This window comes from Trachemys scripta, chromosome 18, assembly GCF_013100865.1.
Source record: "Trachemys scripta elegans isolate TJP31775 chromosome 18, CAS_Tse_1.0, whole genome shotgun sequence".
Lineage (NCBI taxonomy): Eukaryota > Metazoa > Chordata > Testudines > Emydidae > Trachemys > Trachemys scripta.
This window is the reverse complement of record NC_048315.1, coordinates 17,018,786-17,036,392: the sequence shown is the minus strand read 5'-3', so window position 1 is coordinate 17,036,392 and position 17,607 is coordinate 17,018,786. Positions and strand designations below refer to the sequence as shown.

General features: G+C 46.3%; 2 protein-coding genes across 6 annotated transcripts in view; one reads left to right on the top strand and one right to left on the bottom strand.

Moving 5' to 3' along the window:
- The window catches only part of ZZEF1 (zinc finger ZZ-type and EF-hand domain containing 1), an 87,232-nt gene extending 85,061 nt beyond the window's left edge, over nucleotides 1-2,171 (bottom strand). For both annotated transcript variants that reach the window (XM_034752211.1, XM_034752213.1), the window contains exon 1: nucleotides 1,689-2,171. In XM_034752211.1, coding sequence (XP_034608102.1) covers nucleotides 1,689-2,048 — 360 coding nt within the window. In that variant the 5' untranslated portion in view covers nucleotides 2,049-2,171. The remainder of the gene's footprint in view (nucleotides 1-1,688) is intronic.
- A 102-nt stretch (nucleotides 2,172-2,273) lies between these two features.
- LOC117867326 (neuferricin) lies at nucleotides 2,274-15,878 on the top strand. Of its 4 annotated transcripts, none has more exons than XM_034752217.1 (4): nucleotides 2,274-2,358; nucleotides 3,123-3,263; nucleotides 7,487-7,670; nucleotides 14,409-15,878. In XM_034752217.1, exons 2-4 carry the CDS (start codon nucleotides 3,209-3,211, stop codon nucleotides 14,620-14,622), a joined length of 453 nt encoding a protein of 150 aa, XP_034608108.1. In that variant the 5' UTR covers nucleotides 2,274-2,358; nucleotides 3,123-3,208; the 3' UTR covers nucleotides 14,623-15,878. The 4 variants fall into 4 exon arrangements, with proteins under 4 accessions (XP_034608108.1, XP_034608107.1, XP_034608106.1 ...); XM_034752216.1 differs by having other exon boundaries at nucleotides 2,350-2,473; XM_034752215.1 differs by lacking the exon at nucleotides 2,274-2,358 and adding an exon at nucleotides 2,485-2,796.
- Nucleotides 15,879-17,607: the final 1,729 nt, after the last annotated feature.

Below are 17,607 nucleotides of genomic sequence, written 5' to 3'. Positions count from 1 at the left end.
GGGAGGGGCGCATGACCCCTCTCATCACTTCCATTTGCTTCCCCATCAGAATCTATTATTCTGCAGGGAAACAAAAAAATTCTTCAGGGGACATGAATTCTGTGTGTTGTGCAATGGTGCAGAATTCCCACAGGAGTAGCAATAGGCATTCTTCCGATAATTTTCTATCTTTGCTACCACCAAATCCTCTCCACTAAAGATAGCAGCAGCGAAAGTGCAAGTGAAGGTAGAGTACCCAGCAGTCGCAAGTGATTTCAATATCATTCATCTAACCTTGCTCAATACAGGTCTAAAAAAGTGGAAAATATCATAACAGCCTGTCTACAGTAGTGCTACCATCATTGATAACAATACTTCACACTCGGTAAGGCAACTCCCATCCTTTCATGTATTTATACCTGTTCCTGTATTTTCCACTTCATGCATCTGATGAAGTGGGTTCTAGCCCACAAAAGCTTATGCCCAAATAAATGTGTTAGTTTCTAAGGTGACACAAAGACTCCTCACTGTTAATACCAGATTTGTGTATTTGCAAAAAACAAACAAACAAACAAAAAAACACTAGTGTAAACAAGGCCTAAGAATGGAGCAACTGCCAAAGAGGTCTCTGTTACTCAGCAGGTAAATCTCACTATTGGTTAGTAATTATATTTCTCAAGCCCTCTGTCAGTTCATTTACATTTAGAACATATGATGTTACTTTGGAGTTTTAACTGAAAAGATGTGTCTTCATCTATACAGACTAGAAAGTCTAGCTAGTTTCTATAGCCTAAGGGAAACCATAATTTCTAAAAAAACATATTATGATATAATTGTTTTGCCATTTTGAGTGGCGAGAAAGCATGACAAGATCAGGAAGAAAGGTCACAGTGAGCGCTCGACACACCCAGCTCTGAAACAGCCGGCTAGCTGTATAAAGGTGGGTGATGCTACAAATATCTGTGCAGCATTTCCTCTAATACCACTTCCTATTCTTCTCCGGCCTCTTCTGATTCTCCCAGTCCCCACTCCTTATTCCATAATTCCTTATATGCTCCTCCGGTTCTTCTCCCTCATCCCAGTGCCCTCAATGTCCCTCCTGATCCCTCCCATCACAGCTCCTCTAGCCCACCCATAACCCCCAAATGTCTCTGATGATCCCTAGCCCCTTGAACTCCCTTTAATCCTATTGGCCCCCATAGTTACCCTAATGTTCCTATGATACCCCGTTGTTCAACTCTTTCACTGCCTCTAATCCCTTCAATTCCTATTCCTCTAGGTCTCATCTGATTCCTCAGCCCCAGTCCTCCCTGACACCGCCCCCCACAACCTCCACTCAGCTAACATCCTCTGTGTCCTCAGTGTCGCCACAACTTCCCAGTTTCCCTCGCTAACCCCAATCATCACATGACTCCCGCCGCCCATCCCTGTACAACTCCCAGCCCCGGTCCCGTGCACTTCGCTAGCTCCCAATGGCCCCAAGCGCCACTTCGTTACATCCTCCACCCCCTCAGCCCTCCTTCATTCCTCTTCCTCTCCGTCTGTCCTGATCCCCCCCCCCCCTGCCCCCCCCCCCCCCCCCCGCAGCGCCCTCCGCAGGTTCCCCATCGGGTTCCTTCAGAACCGCCGGAGCAGGGCGGGGTGGCCGCCCCAGTCCCTCCCCCCTTATCCCCCCCCCCTCCCCGGGTCCGTCCCTCCCACCCCCTCACCTCCTCGCTCTCGCTGCGGGCCCCGGCCGCCGGCCCCGAGGCGCGGCTCTCCAGCACCTCGCAGAACTGCTCCAGGCTGACGGCCTCCTCGCCGCGGCCCAGCCGCTCCTCCAGCCAGCGCACCAGGGTGCTGTGGTGCCGGGACACGAGCGACTCGGGCAGGGCGGCCTCCCGCAGCCGGGCCGTGGCCTCCCGCAGCCGGGCCTGCTCCAGCAGCACCGTGGCCGGGGGCAGCGGGGGGAGCGGGCCCGGCCCAGGCGGGGAGGCAGCCCCGGGCTGCTCGGCTGCCGCCGTCCCTTCCATCTCCTCCTCGGCCCCCCCCTCCTCCTCCTCGCTGCTGTGGCTCGCCACGTTCCCCATGGACCAGGCGCTCGCTGCTGCTGCTGCCGGCGGCGGCCTCGGGCCTCGCGCAGCCGCCGCCTCCGACCGACCCGGCTTAGTCAGCAACCTCCCCCGGCCCCTCGACACCTGTCAATCCCGGAGGGAGGGGAGTCACACTGCCGCCAAGCGACAGCCGGCGTCGTAAAACCGGCACCCCGGTCGGCGTTTTTACCAAATGACCGTAAAGCGCGAGCCGTCAGCGGGGTGAACGCGGCGCCGTTGCCACGCTGCCGTAATTTGTCGGCTGCGGTCGTCGTGAAATAACCAGCGACGACGCACCGCCGTTTGTGTGAGTTTTTTTTTTCGCCGCGCCACCGTAAAGCGAGAAAAGCGTCGTAAAAACGAAGGCAAATGTAATTGCCCGCGGGGAAAATGGCGGCTGAACGCCCCCTGGAAGAAACGGGGTGAGGCCACTGGTCATCCCCGCCATTTTGATGACGGGCGGCTTCGGCCCTTTCACCTCAGGCTTGGATGGGGCTAGGGGGGCTCCTGGTTCCCGCTCTGGGCTTGGCCGCCGCTTGGCTGCTGGGCCTCGGGTTCGAGCCCAGCTCCTGGCTGCTCCCTTTCTTCTCCGGGCGGGGCCGGCTGCTGAGCCCCGCCCAGCTCGCGCGGTACACGGGAGCGCGGGGCAGCCCCGGCCTCTACCTGGCGGTGCTGGGGCAGGTGTTCGACGTGGGCCGGGGGCACAAGCACTACGGGCCGGGGGCGGCCTACGCTGTCTTCGCAGGTATCCCCTCTCCGCGCGGGGCCCCCGGGGAGAGCCGCCCCCCACCCCGCGGGGTGTTGTCCCTCACGGCTGGCCGTGCCAGAGCCCTGGGTTGGAGACTTGCTTGCGGAACAACCCCCTCCCCCCCCCCAGCCCCGTACGGATCCCGTAGCCGGGGGCAGGTAGGTCGTTGGCCTCGTTGAAAGAAAGCGGGGGGCAAGGGCTGTGCTGTGGATTATAGAGCGGATCCTCAGCTGGACCCCGGCACCATCCTCCCCCCCGTCTATCTGCGCACCCCCGGGGCCGAATCCTATCCCAGCTGGATGTTCATCCTGTCTGTCCTACAGGGAAAGATGCCTCCAGGGCTTTTGCGACAGGCGATTTCACCAACACCGGCCTTGTGGATGATGTTTCTGGGTTATCGCCATCAGAAATGTTGACTCTACAAAACTGGCTCTCTTTCTACAGCGAGAATTACATTTTCGTTGGTACGTGATCTGTAACCTAGCCGAGTAATAATATAAGAGCATACCTGGATTAATCCTCAGAAGCTTGTTTGGTTTATATTATCCATGCTTAATACTGTAGCAGGGGCACTTTTGCATCCAAGATCACCATAGAGTAATGGGCAGGCCAGTTGTCTCTTTTCTCTAGCTGTGGGGTTATTCCAGGGAAAGCATTCTTTTAACATCATCTTAATAAAATTTCAAAGTTACAGTTTGGGCTACCACACGCAAAGCAGCAAAAAATTCCCTTTGAAGCAGGTAGGACAGTAATGCGGGCCATGTTTGAGAGAGAAAAGTTGCACCAAACTCTCTTAATTCCTGAATTCCACAGAAAGTAGAAAAGAGTGATGTACCAAAAGTCTGTTTGTAGTTTAGAAGAATATACCAAATTTGCTTTAGCCGTATGGAATGGAAATCTATCAACCTCATGAAGAAACTTGCACAAATACAGACAGATATCATCTTCCTTTCCAAATGCAAACAGATGGACATCATACCAAATGGACTGAAGGTGAAAAATCCATTGCTATCTACACACTGCACAGACCACAGTGAGAGATTATGCCATACGTTATCAAAGAAACTGAGGAACCACCTGATCAGCATCCTATACAGCAAACAGAAAAACATCAAGAAAGAGCTCTCCAACCTGGAGACTCTCATAAATAACCAACCCTCCACACAAACGGACTTTACTAAAATAAGACAGGAGATCTACATCACACACTTCACCTCTCTACAAAGGAAAAAGGACCGTAAGCTGTCTAAAATCCTACCTGCCACATGGGGCCACAACAGGGGTACCCCTAACTCACCCAGCAATATCGTCAATTTATCCAGCTACACACTCAACCCAGCAGAAGAGTCTGTCCTATCTCGGGGACTCTCCTTTTGCCCCAGCACCCCCACGAACATGATACAGTTCTGTGGTAATCTGGAAGCCTACTTTCGCCGCCTCCGACTCAAAGAATACTTTCATGATAACACTGAACAGCGCACTGATACACAGATACCCTCCCACCAACAACACAGGAAGAAGAACTCCACATGGACTCCTCCTGAGGGTCGAAATGACAGTCTGGACCTATACATAGAATGCTTCCGCCGACGTGCACAGGCAGAAATTGTGGAAAAACAACATCGCTTGCCTCATAACCTAAGTCATGCAGAACGCAATGCCATCCACAGCCTCAGAAACCACCCTGACATTATCATCAAAGAGGCTGATAAAGGAGGTGCTGTTGTCATCATGAACAGGTCTGACTACCAGAAGGAAGCTGCCAGACAACTCTCCAATACCCAATTCTACAGGCCGCTTTCCTCAGATCCCACTGAGGAATACACTAAGAAACTACACCATCTACTCAGGACACTCCCTACACTAACACAGGAACAAATCAACATACCCTTAGAGCCCCGACCGGGGTTATTCTATCTACTACCTAAGATCCACAAACCTGGAAATCCTGGACGCCCCATCATCTCGGGCATTGGCACTCTCACTGAAGGACTGTCTGGATATGTGGATTCCCTACGCCACCAGCACTCCCAGCTATCTCCGTGACACCACAGATTTCCTGAGGAAACTACAATGCATCGGTGACCTCCCAGAAAACACCATCCTAGCCACCATGGATGTAGAGGCTCTCTACACAAACATCCCACATACAGATGGAATACAAGCTGTCAGGAACAGTATCCCTGATGATGACACAGCACAACTTATTGCTGAGCTCTGTGACTTTATCCTCACGCACAATTATTTCAAATTTGGTGACAATATATACCTCCAGACCAGTGGCACCGCTATGGGCACCCGCATGGCCCCACAATATGCCAACATTTTTATGGCTGACCTGGAACAACGCTTCCTCAGCTCCCGTCCACTCTTGCCCCTTCTCTACCTACGCTATATTGATGACATCTTCATCATCTGGACCCATGGGAAGGAGGCCCTGGAAGAATTCCACCATGCTTTCAACAGCTTCCACCCCACCATCAACCTCAACCTGGACCAATCTACACGGGAGGTCCACTTCCTGGACACCACCGTACAAATAAGCGATGGCCATATTAACACCACCCTATACCGAAAACCCACCGACCGCTACGCCTACCTTCATGCCTCCAGCTTCCACCCCGGTCACACCACACGATCCATCATCTACAGCCAAGCACTGAGGTACAATCGCATCTGCTCCAACCCCTCAGACAGAGACCAACACCTATAAGATCTTCACCAAGCATTCTCAAAACTACGATACCCACACAAGGAAATAAAAAAACAAATCAACAGAGCCAGAAGTGTACCCAGAAGCCTCCTGCTACAAGACAGGCCCAGAAGAGAAACCAACAGAACTCCACTGGCCATCACCTACAGTCCTCAGCTTAAACCTCTCCAACGCATCATCAGTGATCTACAACCCATCCTGGACAATGATCCCTCACTTTCACAGACCTTGGGAGGCAGGCCAGTCCTCGCCCACAGACAACCTGCCAACCTTAAGCATATTCTCACCAGCAACCACGCATCGCACCATAACAACTCTAACTCAGGAACCAACCCATGCAACAAACCTCGATGCCAACTCTGCCCACATATCTACACCAGCAACACCATCACTGGACCTAACCAGATCAGCTACAACATCACCGGCTCATTCACCTGCACGTCCACCAATGTTATATATGCCATCATAGGCCAGCAATGCCCCTCTGCTATGTACATTGGCCAAACTGGACAGTCACTACGCAAGAGGATAAATGGACACAAGTCAGATATCAGGAATGGCAATATACAAAAACCTGTAGGAGAACACTTCAACTTCCCTGGCCACACAATAGCAGATGTAAAGGTTGCCATCTTACAGCAAAAAAACTTCAGGACCAGACTCCAAAGAGAAACTGCTGAGCTCCAGTTCATTTGCAAATTTGACACCATCAGATCAGGATTAAACAAAGACTGTGAATGGCTATCCAACTACAGAAACAGTTTCTCCTCCCTTGGTGTTCACACCTCAACTGCTAGCAGAGCACCTCACCCTCCCTGATTGAACTAACCTCGTTATCTCCACACTGATATATACCTGCCTCTGGAGATTTCCATTACTTGCATCTGAAGAAGTGAGGTTCTTACCCACGAAAGCTTATGCTTCCAGTATTTCTGTTAGTCTCAAAGGTGCCACAGGACCCTCTGTTGCTTTTTACAAATTTGCTGATTATTCCTTACAAGCTTGTAACAGGTGGGGGAGAGTTGAAGGAAAATGGATATGTTTGAGCCCGGGGTCTTACAAACACACATCTGAATAATCCTATTGAGCTCAATGAGACAATTTGCTCACAGCGAACAGATTTTAAATTGGACCTGTTGACACTGAGCCAGGAATACATGATGGACCTCAACCATGACTCTTGTATCTGTGACTGCAAAGGAATTAGGCAAGAGGATTGACTTTGCCATTTAGATAAACTAGAGTTGCCCTGAGCTGTTGGCTAAAAATTGGAAAATGTAGACTGACTTCTGTAACCCTACCTTCACACATAACAATTGTAAACCTGTTTTTTGTTTCTGATCAGCTCATCTTCTTTCACACTGGATAATAGTGACTAATGTTCTCAAAGTATCTGAAATCTCCTGTGTTCTGGAAATATGTCCCATTGATACCAGGATCCATGTATACATCCATCTTACTCTGTACATTAGCCAAGTAATTGGGTTTTGGGAACATTGCAACGAGGGGAATGAAATGAGTGTAAATTTTATTTTCTACTGCTACACAAACGTAATGAAATTGCAGCATTGCAACAGTAAGAATAGTCTGATAGACCTCTATTTGGCATTTCAGGAGCAGTATTGTCTAGTGGTTAGATAAGAGGACTGGTTGTTAAGACTGTTGGATTCTATTGCTGATCTTCAGTGTGATATAACGTCTGTGCCTGTTTCTCCATCTATAAAATAGGCTTAATTCATTATCTCCATCATGTCTATATGTTAATGTTAGTAAAATGTTTTGAGATTCCTGGTCAGAAGGGACTAAGTTGTGGACACTTAATTCTGTTATTTCTAAAATAATATACGTGGGGTGCCCCAAGACAGCACTTACATAATAAAGTATGATGCTTTTTTAGAGGGTTTCTGGAGTTTTTTTGAAGCATTTTTAAAAAAAATGCTATGGTCTTAGTGGCTCTTTTTGTTTCCTCAAAAGGCAAACTGGTAGGAAGATTCTATGATGAAAATGGGGCACCTACAAAAGCTCTGGAACAGGCCAATGCTGTCATCGAAGAAGTGCTGAAGTTCAAGGGACAAAACGATGAGAAGAAGCAGTTCCCGCCCTGTAACTCTGAATGGAGCTCAACCAGTGGCAGCAGATTCTGGTGTTCCAAACAAAGGTAAGCATTGCCTTCCTGCTAGCATGGTCAGACTCTGCAGAGCCAAGCACCTTGACATCTCTCATCTGAGACCTTATCTATGCTGGTCTAGGTAGCACTGACAGTTTTGGGACAGATCCAGCAAAAATTGTTTGTGATATGGTTAGGCCAGGCAGCAAGGATGATAGTTTTGTATAAGTATGTGACCTTGGGTAAGCCTCTTAACCCCCTCAGACAGATGAGACAGCTAAGTAAATTATAGCAGAGAGAGAACTCTGCTATAGCTAAGAACTCCTTTCTGTTTGCAGGTTCATGCTAAGTGCTCTAAAATCTGCAAGGGATTACTTGGATCCTCCCCACATTCTCCCCTCTTGTGGGAACTGAGGGGTCCCTGTTCCTTGAGGTTGGGGGGTCTGAGCCCCTTTCCCTGCTCTTAAGGTGACCAGACAGCAAGTGTGAAAAATCGGGACGGGAATGGAGGGTAATAAGAGTCTATATAAAAAAAAGACCCCAAAATCGGGACTGTCCCTATAAAATTGGGACATCTGGTCACCCTACCTGCTCTCCTCATGTGAGTTGAGATCAGAGAGTCCCTGTGCTTCTTGGGAGGTGGGCTGAGCCTCTTTCCTTGAAGCTTGAAATAGCTTAACTCTTCCATTCCTAATTCTAAGAAGTTTTGAGTTTTGCTGAAGTCTCATTCTGGATGGGCTGAGATAATACAGAATTAAGGCTGCCCAATGGTAGCAAAGCTTTTTGTCAGTGAATTATATCTAACACGTAGGAGAGTTGCAAGTATTGCTTAGCAAGGCACTCGTACAGCACTGTGGAAGTCAGAGCCTTATTAGCACTTGCTCACTCTGGCAAGCCTCAGCTTAGTAGAATGGGTAGGAATTCTGTATTAGCATTAACATAGCCTGGGAAGTGGGATCTTCAGAGACCATAAACGTGGAAAGTACAGGTGCTAACCTTAAGATTTTATTGCGTAGTATGTAAAATGTTGTTTATGCTAACTTTAAGTGTGTGAGAACGTAAGAACGGCCATACTGGGTCAGACCAAAGGTCCATCTAGCCCAGCATCCTGTCCTCTGAAAATGGCCAATGCCAGGTGGCCCAGAGTGAATGAACAGAACAGGTAGTCATCAAGTGATCCATCCCGTCACCCATTTCCAGCTTCTGGCAAACAGAGACTAGGGACAGCATTCCTGCCCATCCTGGCTAATAGCCATTGATGGACCTATTCTCCATGAATTTATCTAGTTCTTTTTTTGAACCCTGTTATAGTCTTGGCCTACGCAACATCCTCTGGCAAGTAGTTTCACAGGTTGACTGTGTGTTGTGTGGAAAAAAAACTTTGTTTTGTTTTAAACCTGCTGCCTGTTAATTTCATTTGGTAACCCCTTGTTTTTGTGTTATGAGGAGTAAATAACACACCCTTATTTTCTTTCTCCATGCCAGTCATGATTCTATACCTTTCTCATATCCCCCCTTAGTTGTCTCTTTTCCAAGCTGAAAAGTCCCAGTCTTATTAATCTCTCTTCATATGGAAGCCATCCCATACCCCTAATCATTTTTGTTGCTCCTTTCTGAACCTTTTCCAATTCCAATCTATCTTTTTTGAGATGGGGTGACCACATCTGCATGCAGTATTCAAGATGTGGGCATACCATGGATTTATATAGCGGCAATCTGTCTTCTTATCTATCCCTTTCTTAATGGTTACCAACATTCTGTCTGCTTTTTTGATTGCACATTGAGTGGATGTTTTCAGAAAACTATCCACAGTGACTCCAAGATCTTTCTTGAGTTGTAGCAGCTAATTTAGATCCCATCATTTTATATGTATAGTTGGGATTATGTTTTCCAATGTGCATTCCTTTGCATTTATCAACATTGAATGTCATCTGCCATTTTGTTGCCCAGTCACCCAGTTTTGTGAAATCCTTTTGTAGCTTTTTGCAGTCTACTTGGGACTTAACTACCTTGAGTAGTTTTGTATCATTTGCAAATTTTACCACCTCACTATTTACCCCTTTTTCCAGATCACTTATGAATATATTGAATAGGACTGGTCCCAGTACAGACCCCTGGGGGACACCACTATTTACCTCTCGCCATTCTGAAAACTGACCATTTATTCCTACCCTTTGTTTCCTATCTTTTAATCAGTTACCAGTCCAGGAGAGGACCTTTCCTCTTATCCCATGACAGCTTACTTTGCTTAAGAGCCTTTGGTGAGGGATCTTGTCAAAGGCTTTCTGAAAATCTAAGCACACTATATCCACTGGATCCCCCTCGTCCAGATGCTTGTTAACCCCCTCAAAGAATTCTAGTAGATTGGTGAGGCATGATTTCCCTTTACAAAAACTGTTAACTCGTCCCCAACAAATGATGTTCTGACAAATCTGTGTGTCTGACAATTTTGTTCTTTACTTTTGTTCTTGAGAGTTTACCCAGTACTGAAGTCAGGCTTACCGGCCTGTAATTGCCAGGATCACCTCTGGAGTCCTTTTTAAAACTTGGCTTCACATTAGCTATCCTCCAGTCATTTGGTACAGAAGCTGATTTAAATGATAGGTTACAAATACAGCTGCGAGTTTGTCAAAGAAGTCACGGATTATGTGACTTTCCGTGACTTCTGCAGCAGCCGGTGCGCCTGGCTCAGCAGGCGCACTAGCCACTGCTGGGGCAGTCTTGGGCCCCCGAGGCCCACCCCCTCCACCAGCAGCAGAGTTTGGGTGTGGGAGGAGGCAGGGGGTTGGGGCATAGGACAGGGTGAGGCGGGCTCTGGGCAGCGCTTACCTGGGGGGCTCCTTGGAAGCAGTGACATCCCACTTGCTCAACTGCTAGGCGGAGGCGTGGCCAGGCAGATCTGAGGGCTGCCTCTGCCCAGAGCGCTGGCTTCGCAGCTCCCATTGCCCAGGAACCGCGGCCAATGGGAATTGCTGGGGCAGTGCCTGCAGGCGGAGGCAATGTGCAGAGCTGCCTGGCGACGCCTCCGCCTAGCAGCTGAGCGAGGGGGATGTCTCCGCTTCTGGGGAGCCCCCCAGGAAAAGGCAACCCAGAGCCTGCCTCACCCGGTCCCGTGCCCCAACCCTGTTCCCCCTCCCACCCAAACTCTGCTGCTAATGCTGGGGGGGAGGCACAGAGCCAAGTAAGGAGCCTGCCAGCCCTGCCATACCCTCCCCCCAGCACTACTGGGGACCCCAGGCCATCCACTGCTGCCCATCCTACCTCAGCACCAGTGGGGCCCCTGGAAAGCCCCCCTCCCCCAGTTTTATTTTCTGGTATTTTTAGTAAAAGCCATGAATTTTTGTTTACTGCCTGTGACCTGTCCATGATTTTTGCTAAAAAAAAAAAAATACCTGTGACTAAAACAGCCTTAGTTACAAACTAGTTAGTAGTTCTGCAATTTCACATTTGGGTTCCTTCAGAACTCTTGGGTGAATATCATCTGGTCCTGGTGACTTATTACTGTTTAGTTCATCAGTTTGTTCCAAAACTCCTCTAATGACACCTCAATCTGGGACATTTCCTCAGATTTGCCTCCTAAACCTGAGCAATTCTTTTTAGGTATCTCCCTCACAGCCTCAGCCGTGAAGACTGATAGGGCTACTATAAGGTGGATGCATAACTGGCTGGATAACCGTACTCAGAGTTAATGGTTCCCAATCCTGCTGGAAAGGCATAATGAGTGGGGTACCGCAGGGGTCTGTTTTGGGACTGGCTCTGTTCAATATCTTCATTAACGACTTAAATATTGGCATAGAAAGTACACTTATTAAGTTTGCGGAGGATAACAAACTGGGAGGGATTGCATCTGCTTTGGAGGACAGGGTCATAATTCAAAATGATCTGACAAATTGGAGAAATGGTCTGAGTTAAACAGGATGAAGTTTAACAAAGACAAATGCAAAGTGCTCCACTTAAGAAGAAAAAATCAGTTTCACACATACAGAATGGGAAGAGACTGTCTAGGAAGGAGTACGGCAGAAAGGGATCTAGGGGTTATAGTGGACCACAAGCTAAATATGAGTCAGTGTGATGCTGTTGCAAAAAAAGCAAACGTGATTCTGGGATGTATTAACAGGTGTGTTGTGAGCAAGACATGAGAAGTCATTCTTCCGCTCTACTCTGCTCTGGTTAGGCCTCAGCTGGAATATTGTGTCCAGTTCTGGGCACTGCATTTCAAGAAAGATGTGGAGAAATTGGAAAGGGTCCAGAGAAGAGCAACAAGCATGATTAAAGGTATTGAGAACATGACCTATGAAGAAAGGCTGAAGGAATTGAGTTTTAGTTTGGAAGAGAGAAGACTGAGAGGACATGATAGCAGTTTTCAGGTATTTAAAAGGGTGTCATAAGGAAGAGGGAGAAAACTTGTTCACCTTAGTCTCTAAGGATAGAACAAGAAGCAATGGGCTTAAACTGCAGCAAGGGAGGTCTAGGTTGGACATTAGGAAAAAGTTCCTAACTGTCAGGGTGGTTAAACACTGGAATACATTGCCTAGGGAGGTTGTGGAATCTCCGTCTCTGGAGATATTTAAGAATAGGTTAGATAAATGTCTATCAGGGATGGTCTAGACAGTATTTGGTCCTGCCATGAGGGCAGGGGACTGGACTCGATAACCTCTCGAGGTTCCTTCCAGTCCTAGAATCTATGAAGAATTCATTTAGTTTCTCTGCAATGGCCTTATTGTCCTTGAGTGCTCCTTTAGCATCTCGATCGTCCAGTGGCCCCACTAGCTGTTTAACAGATTTCCTGCTTCTGATCTATTTAAAAAAAAAAAGCTATTACTTTTTGAGTCTGTGGTTAGCTGTTCAAATTCTTTTTTGGCCTTCGTAATTATATTTTTACACTTCATTTGCTAGTTTATGCTCCTTTCTATTTTCCTCACTACGATTTAACTTCCACTTTCTAAAGGATGCCTTTTTGCCACTCGCTGCTTCTTTTACTTTGATGTTTAGCCACGGTGGCACTTTTACATTGAAGTTGAGCCTCTATTATGGTGTCTTTAAAAAATGTCCATGAAGCTTGCAGGGATTTCACTTTTGGCATTGTACTTTAATTTCTGTTTCACTAACTTCATTTTTGTGTAGTTCCCCTTCCTGAAAATAAATGCTACAGTGTTGGGTTGCTGTGATGTTTTCCCTGCCATGGGGATGTTAAATTTAATTATTTTATGGTCACTATTACTAAGCAGTCCAGCTATATTCACCTCTTGGGCCAGATCCTGTGCTCCACTAAGGACTTAATCAAGAATTGCCTCTCTTGTGAGCTCCAGGACTAGCTGCTCCAAGAAGCAGTCATTTAAGGTGCCAAGAAACTTTTTGTATCATGTCCTGAGGTGACATGTACCCAGTCAATACTGGAAGATGTTACCTAGGGATGCTGTGTAATCTCCATCACTGGAGAGCTTAACATGTTATTGAGATCATCCCTGATGTCTGTTTGTCTAATAGTTGAGGCTTGTCTACACTACAAAATTAAGCCAAGTTAAGTTGATGTACAGTCACCACACTCATTAAAGCCATGGTTCACATGCACACTATGCTCCTTCTGTGAGGCATGTGCATCCCCACCAGGAGCGCTTCTACTGACTGAAGTGGGGCACTGACAGCTGGAGCCCTACCCAGAGGGCTGACAGCCAACAAGCAATGGAAGTAACACAATGTCTACATCGACCCTGTTGCCCTAACTACATTGACCTAAGTGGTACACCCCTTGCAGAAGTGGAGTTATGTCGATGTGGGTGACGTACAGTGGTGGGAGTATCGTTGTAGTGTAGACATTTAAAGTTAGGTAGATGTAAGCTGTCTTATGTTAACCTAACTCTGGAGCGTAGAGTAGGCCTCACTCCTATAGTAGTGCTAGGGCCTGAACTAGCTGACCTATTGAGGTCCTTTCCTACGTTTCTATGATTCGGTGTGTTCCAGTGTGCTTTTGATTGAGGTCCATACCATTTTCCTTGGGGTAGTGTTTGGATCTGATAGTGGATGGTATCTAGTGGATTCAGCTCCTGTTTAAAAAAAAAAAAAAAATATACAGGTGTTAAATGAACTTTGCACCTTGTAATACCAAGCCTGAGAAGAGGCAATAGTACACCTCTACCTCAATATTACACTGCCCTTGGGAGCTAAAAAAATCTTACCATGTTATAGGTGAAACCACATTATATCAAACTTGCTTTGACTACCAGAGTGCACAGCCCCCCCCCCGTCCCCCCTGAGCACTGCTTTACTGTATTATATCTGAATTTGTGTTATATTGGGTCACGTTATATCGGGGTAGAGAGGTATATTAGGTGAATTAAATTGACCTTTTCTTCAGTAACTTCAGCACTACAGGCATCTGTGGTGCACATAATAAGAGGCATTGTTTTATTGTAAAAGAGTTTATCCACAAGAATATAAAAGGTGGTGGTGGTAGAGGGGTGTCTATGCTGTTTGGGGGGATTTTGAGAAATAAAGGATGGATGTTAGTCACTTGCTCTTTCCTGGGTGAGAGTATCCAGCGTGAAACTGACTTTACAGGGTCCAGCCAACAATGTATTGCTTAGTAGGTCCAACAAAAGTTACCAGAAAACTTGTGGATGTTGGAGAATATGGTTGCTGACTTCTGGAAATGGTCCTTAATCCAGGTTTCAGCATACCTGTAGTTGCCCTACCCCTCCTTCACAAGGGTCTTCGACTCAGCTGTGGGTTGGAAATACACATTGATTGAGAAATAACACATTGTATTTGATCATATTCTTCCATCCCTAGTGGGGGAGTGAAGAGAGACTGGATTGGAGTCCCCAGGAAGCTGTACATGCCCGGTTCCCGTGATAGTCACTGTGTGTGTGTGAGAACTACTGGACCTCCTTCTGGACAATTGGATTCTACTGAGCACAGTGACAGAGGTGACTTGGACAATCCTAACTTGCAAGAATACAAGGGATGCCATCCACTAGCTGACTGGTGTATGTTAAAAGATTGAGTCAATAGCTATGTTGGACTTGATGCATTTATTGTCCAAAAATGAAATAGTTGATCAGGTACAGTCAAAAAAATGCATGGGAGCTTTACAGTGGATTCTCTGGTATACAAGATGGGAGACTCAGTCAGAAACAGGAATCAGTTTGTATAAGATTACTCAGTAAATGTAAACACCATGCTAAAGTGCCAGTAAAAGTAATGGAAATGTGAGACATGGAGGGAGCATGGTAAGGAAAATTGTTAAAATGGAAAATCTTTGCCAATGGCTGTTTCTGTAGCTTGTTGGTGCACTGCAGAAAAATCCTTTTTTTGTGCTAATCGAGAAATAGCTGTATGTATGGAATGGTGAGTGTAGTGTCTCAGTGAAGTGAGCTCTAAGCTAGTACACCACTACACTGTAGATGCAGTTTCACTTACTGAAGCATAAAACAGCCCACCTCTCTTCACTACCATCACAACATTGCTCTTCTTGTAGCAGAGGTGTGCTAATACTCACTAATTTGCACATGCCACCAACTTACTGAGAAATGACTTAGCACTGTAGAGGCTTCAGTTACTTCTTTAGTTGTGCTATTGAACATCTACACTTGTCAGATGAACCCAGGACAGTAGGTGATACAATATCCATGTTTCTACCATTCTTTGGGTTATAAGAAACACCAAGGTATACTTAGTCCTTCTCTTCTACCCTCTCTCCCCAAATACTTCCTATGTGGAGTTGTTTCCATAGTATGTAGAAGCCATGAGGCACCTGTTCTAACTGAACAATGAAAGTGATCTACAGACAGGTAACTGATTTTACTGCTACAATCCATTGGTCATCCTCCTCCCTTACTTATTTACTACCACTACTTGTTGCATTGTCTCTCACTAGATTGTAAAGTCTTCAGGGCAGGAATCTGTTACTCTAATTTGCAAAATCCAATAGTGTTGTGTGTTACCTAAACACTAATGTAAGTTAGTGTTATTCTGTACAGTCTAGGGGTACATTAAACTTTTACAAAAGAGGAAAACTTCCAGAAGGTCTGCCTTGCCCAGTTCTCTCTTCCCCCTCCCCCCCCCAAAATGCTTAACTAGTGCAAGTCACTATGTGACAGTGAGCACAAAAGGGCAAAGTAGTATTCAAGAACACTCAAGTGCTATGCTATGTACCCCCAACACTTAGAGCTAACACTGCAAGTTCACTGTAAACTGGCTTTAAATGATGTACAGTAACAAACCTGGTCATGGTTTATACATTTAAAGTTTGTTTTTCTAGTTGTGTTGCCTCTCCCAGTTTCATGATACTTTTCTCTCCTACGCTCCAAGCTTCTTCCTACCTCCCAATGCTTCTTTTGGGAAGCTGAAGTTAAATACACCTTCAGTTTGCAGGACTGGAAACAAGTAGCTAAAGCTCCCTTCTTTGTGTTATGGGGCAAAACTCCACTAGGGGACAGATCTGAAGTGTCCTGGGGTATGGAATTCAGCCTGCGATTTTTAAACTTGTGCCCAAATTAGACTTCAGTATAGCAAGCTGCAAAATCCTCACTCAACTGCAAATGACAAGGGATAGTCATGGTCCTTGTAGTGATAAAAGTATGTCTGCCCTTTTCAGGGAATCTACTGTTGGAAAAGATAGTCCTGTCCCCTTGAAGCAGGATAATTGTTACTTTGCCTAGAATAGTAACCCAAATTAGAGGCAAAATGCTTCAAAAAGGAATTTCTGCATTTTCTGCCATTTGTGATACAAGATATCTGATGCACATTTCAAACAAAGGATACTTAATGTTGGGGGACTAAAGGTAACTTTAGATTGTAAAGTCTAGATAAGGGGTAGTTCATTCTCTCCCATGACCAACAGAATATGAACTTTATATGATGGACAACTGAAATAGAGACAGGATGTCCAAAAGCCTGTAACAGCAAGTTACTTGCATTACCTGCCTTTTCATGGTAGCTGTGGTGAGGTGTCTGATGGCAGACTGCTGTACTGAGATTTCATTTCAGCCTCAAGGAAGTGGTTTGTAGAAGATAAACAGCTCAACCTGATAGGGTGCAATAATCTGCAAGTCTCTCCCTGGGTTAACTGACAGCAGCAGGGTCCCAGGGGGACTAGGTTATTGCCCCATTGCAGTATAAGTGGGTGCTAGTAAGCCTATGACATTTCATTATATTGCCAAAAAAAGTTGGTTTGGAGCAGGAAGCTACTTTTGACACGCGAGTAATTTATGTTCATCTTTGCCCCACCCCCAGGGGCATCTAACAAGATGCAGGACTGGAGATAGTTAGCTTTAAAGCAGTCTTCCGAAAGGTACAACTAAAGGACAAATCTGTTCAACCAAATGAACAAGGCAAACAGTAAATTACTACTAATGCTGGACAATGCTTGATTAAACCTTGAAACCCACACATTACTGTAGGAGTCCTCAGTTGTACAGACCTTCCTGCTTTTAGAAGAGAAATAATCAATTGCTAAGCCTTAGTATTCTATCCTAGTGACAACTGAAGACAGGAGTGAGATTAAATAACCAGCTAATTAAGTGCCACCACAGAACAGGAATTGTATGAAGAAGTACTTATGCAATAGCTCTCCAAGGGAAAACTGTGGCCAAAGGCTGAGTTGGTCAATTAAAACAGATTTTAACTAGTGACTGATACATTTTATCCTACTGTAGGTTTGAAGCAGCTGAGTGCACTATGAAATCAGTAATAGCTAACTTAGAAATTGAATCATGAATTGGGTTGTCTGGTTTTCAACCAGAACACCTGGTCGAAAAGGGACCCTCCCCCAGCCTGGGGGAGCAAGGGTGGGGAAGAGTGAGCAACAGAGGGAGGGGATGGAGTGAGTGGGGCAGGGCCTCAGAAGGGGCAGGGCAAAGGTGTTCAGTTAGAAAGTTGGCAACCTAATCATGATACATACAAAAAAAAAAAAAAAGCCAGATTCACATCAATATGAACACTCTTGAATGGGTAAGGAGTGACACTATACTCTTGGGAACCAATGCTC

Excerpts from the sequence above, each read along its gene's own strand:
- LOC117867326 (XM_034752215.1), top strand. The coding sequence starts at position 2,541 with ATGGGGCTAGGGGGGCTCCTGGTTCCCGCTCTGGGCTTGGCCGCCGCT. Across the intron at positions 3,264-7,486 it reads CGAGAATTACATTTTCGTTG|GCAAACTGGTAGGAAGATTC; the intron begins GTACGTGATCTG and ends TTTCCTCAAAAG. Across the intron at positions 7,671-14,408 it reads TTCTGGTGTTCCAAACAAAG|TGGGGGAGTGAAGAGAGACT; the intron begins GTAAGCATTGCC and ends TTCCATCCCTAG.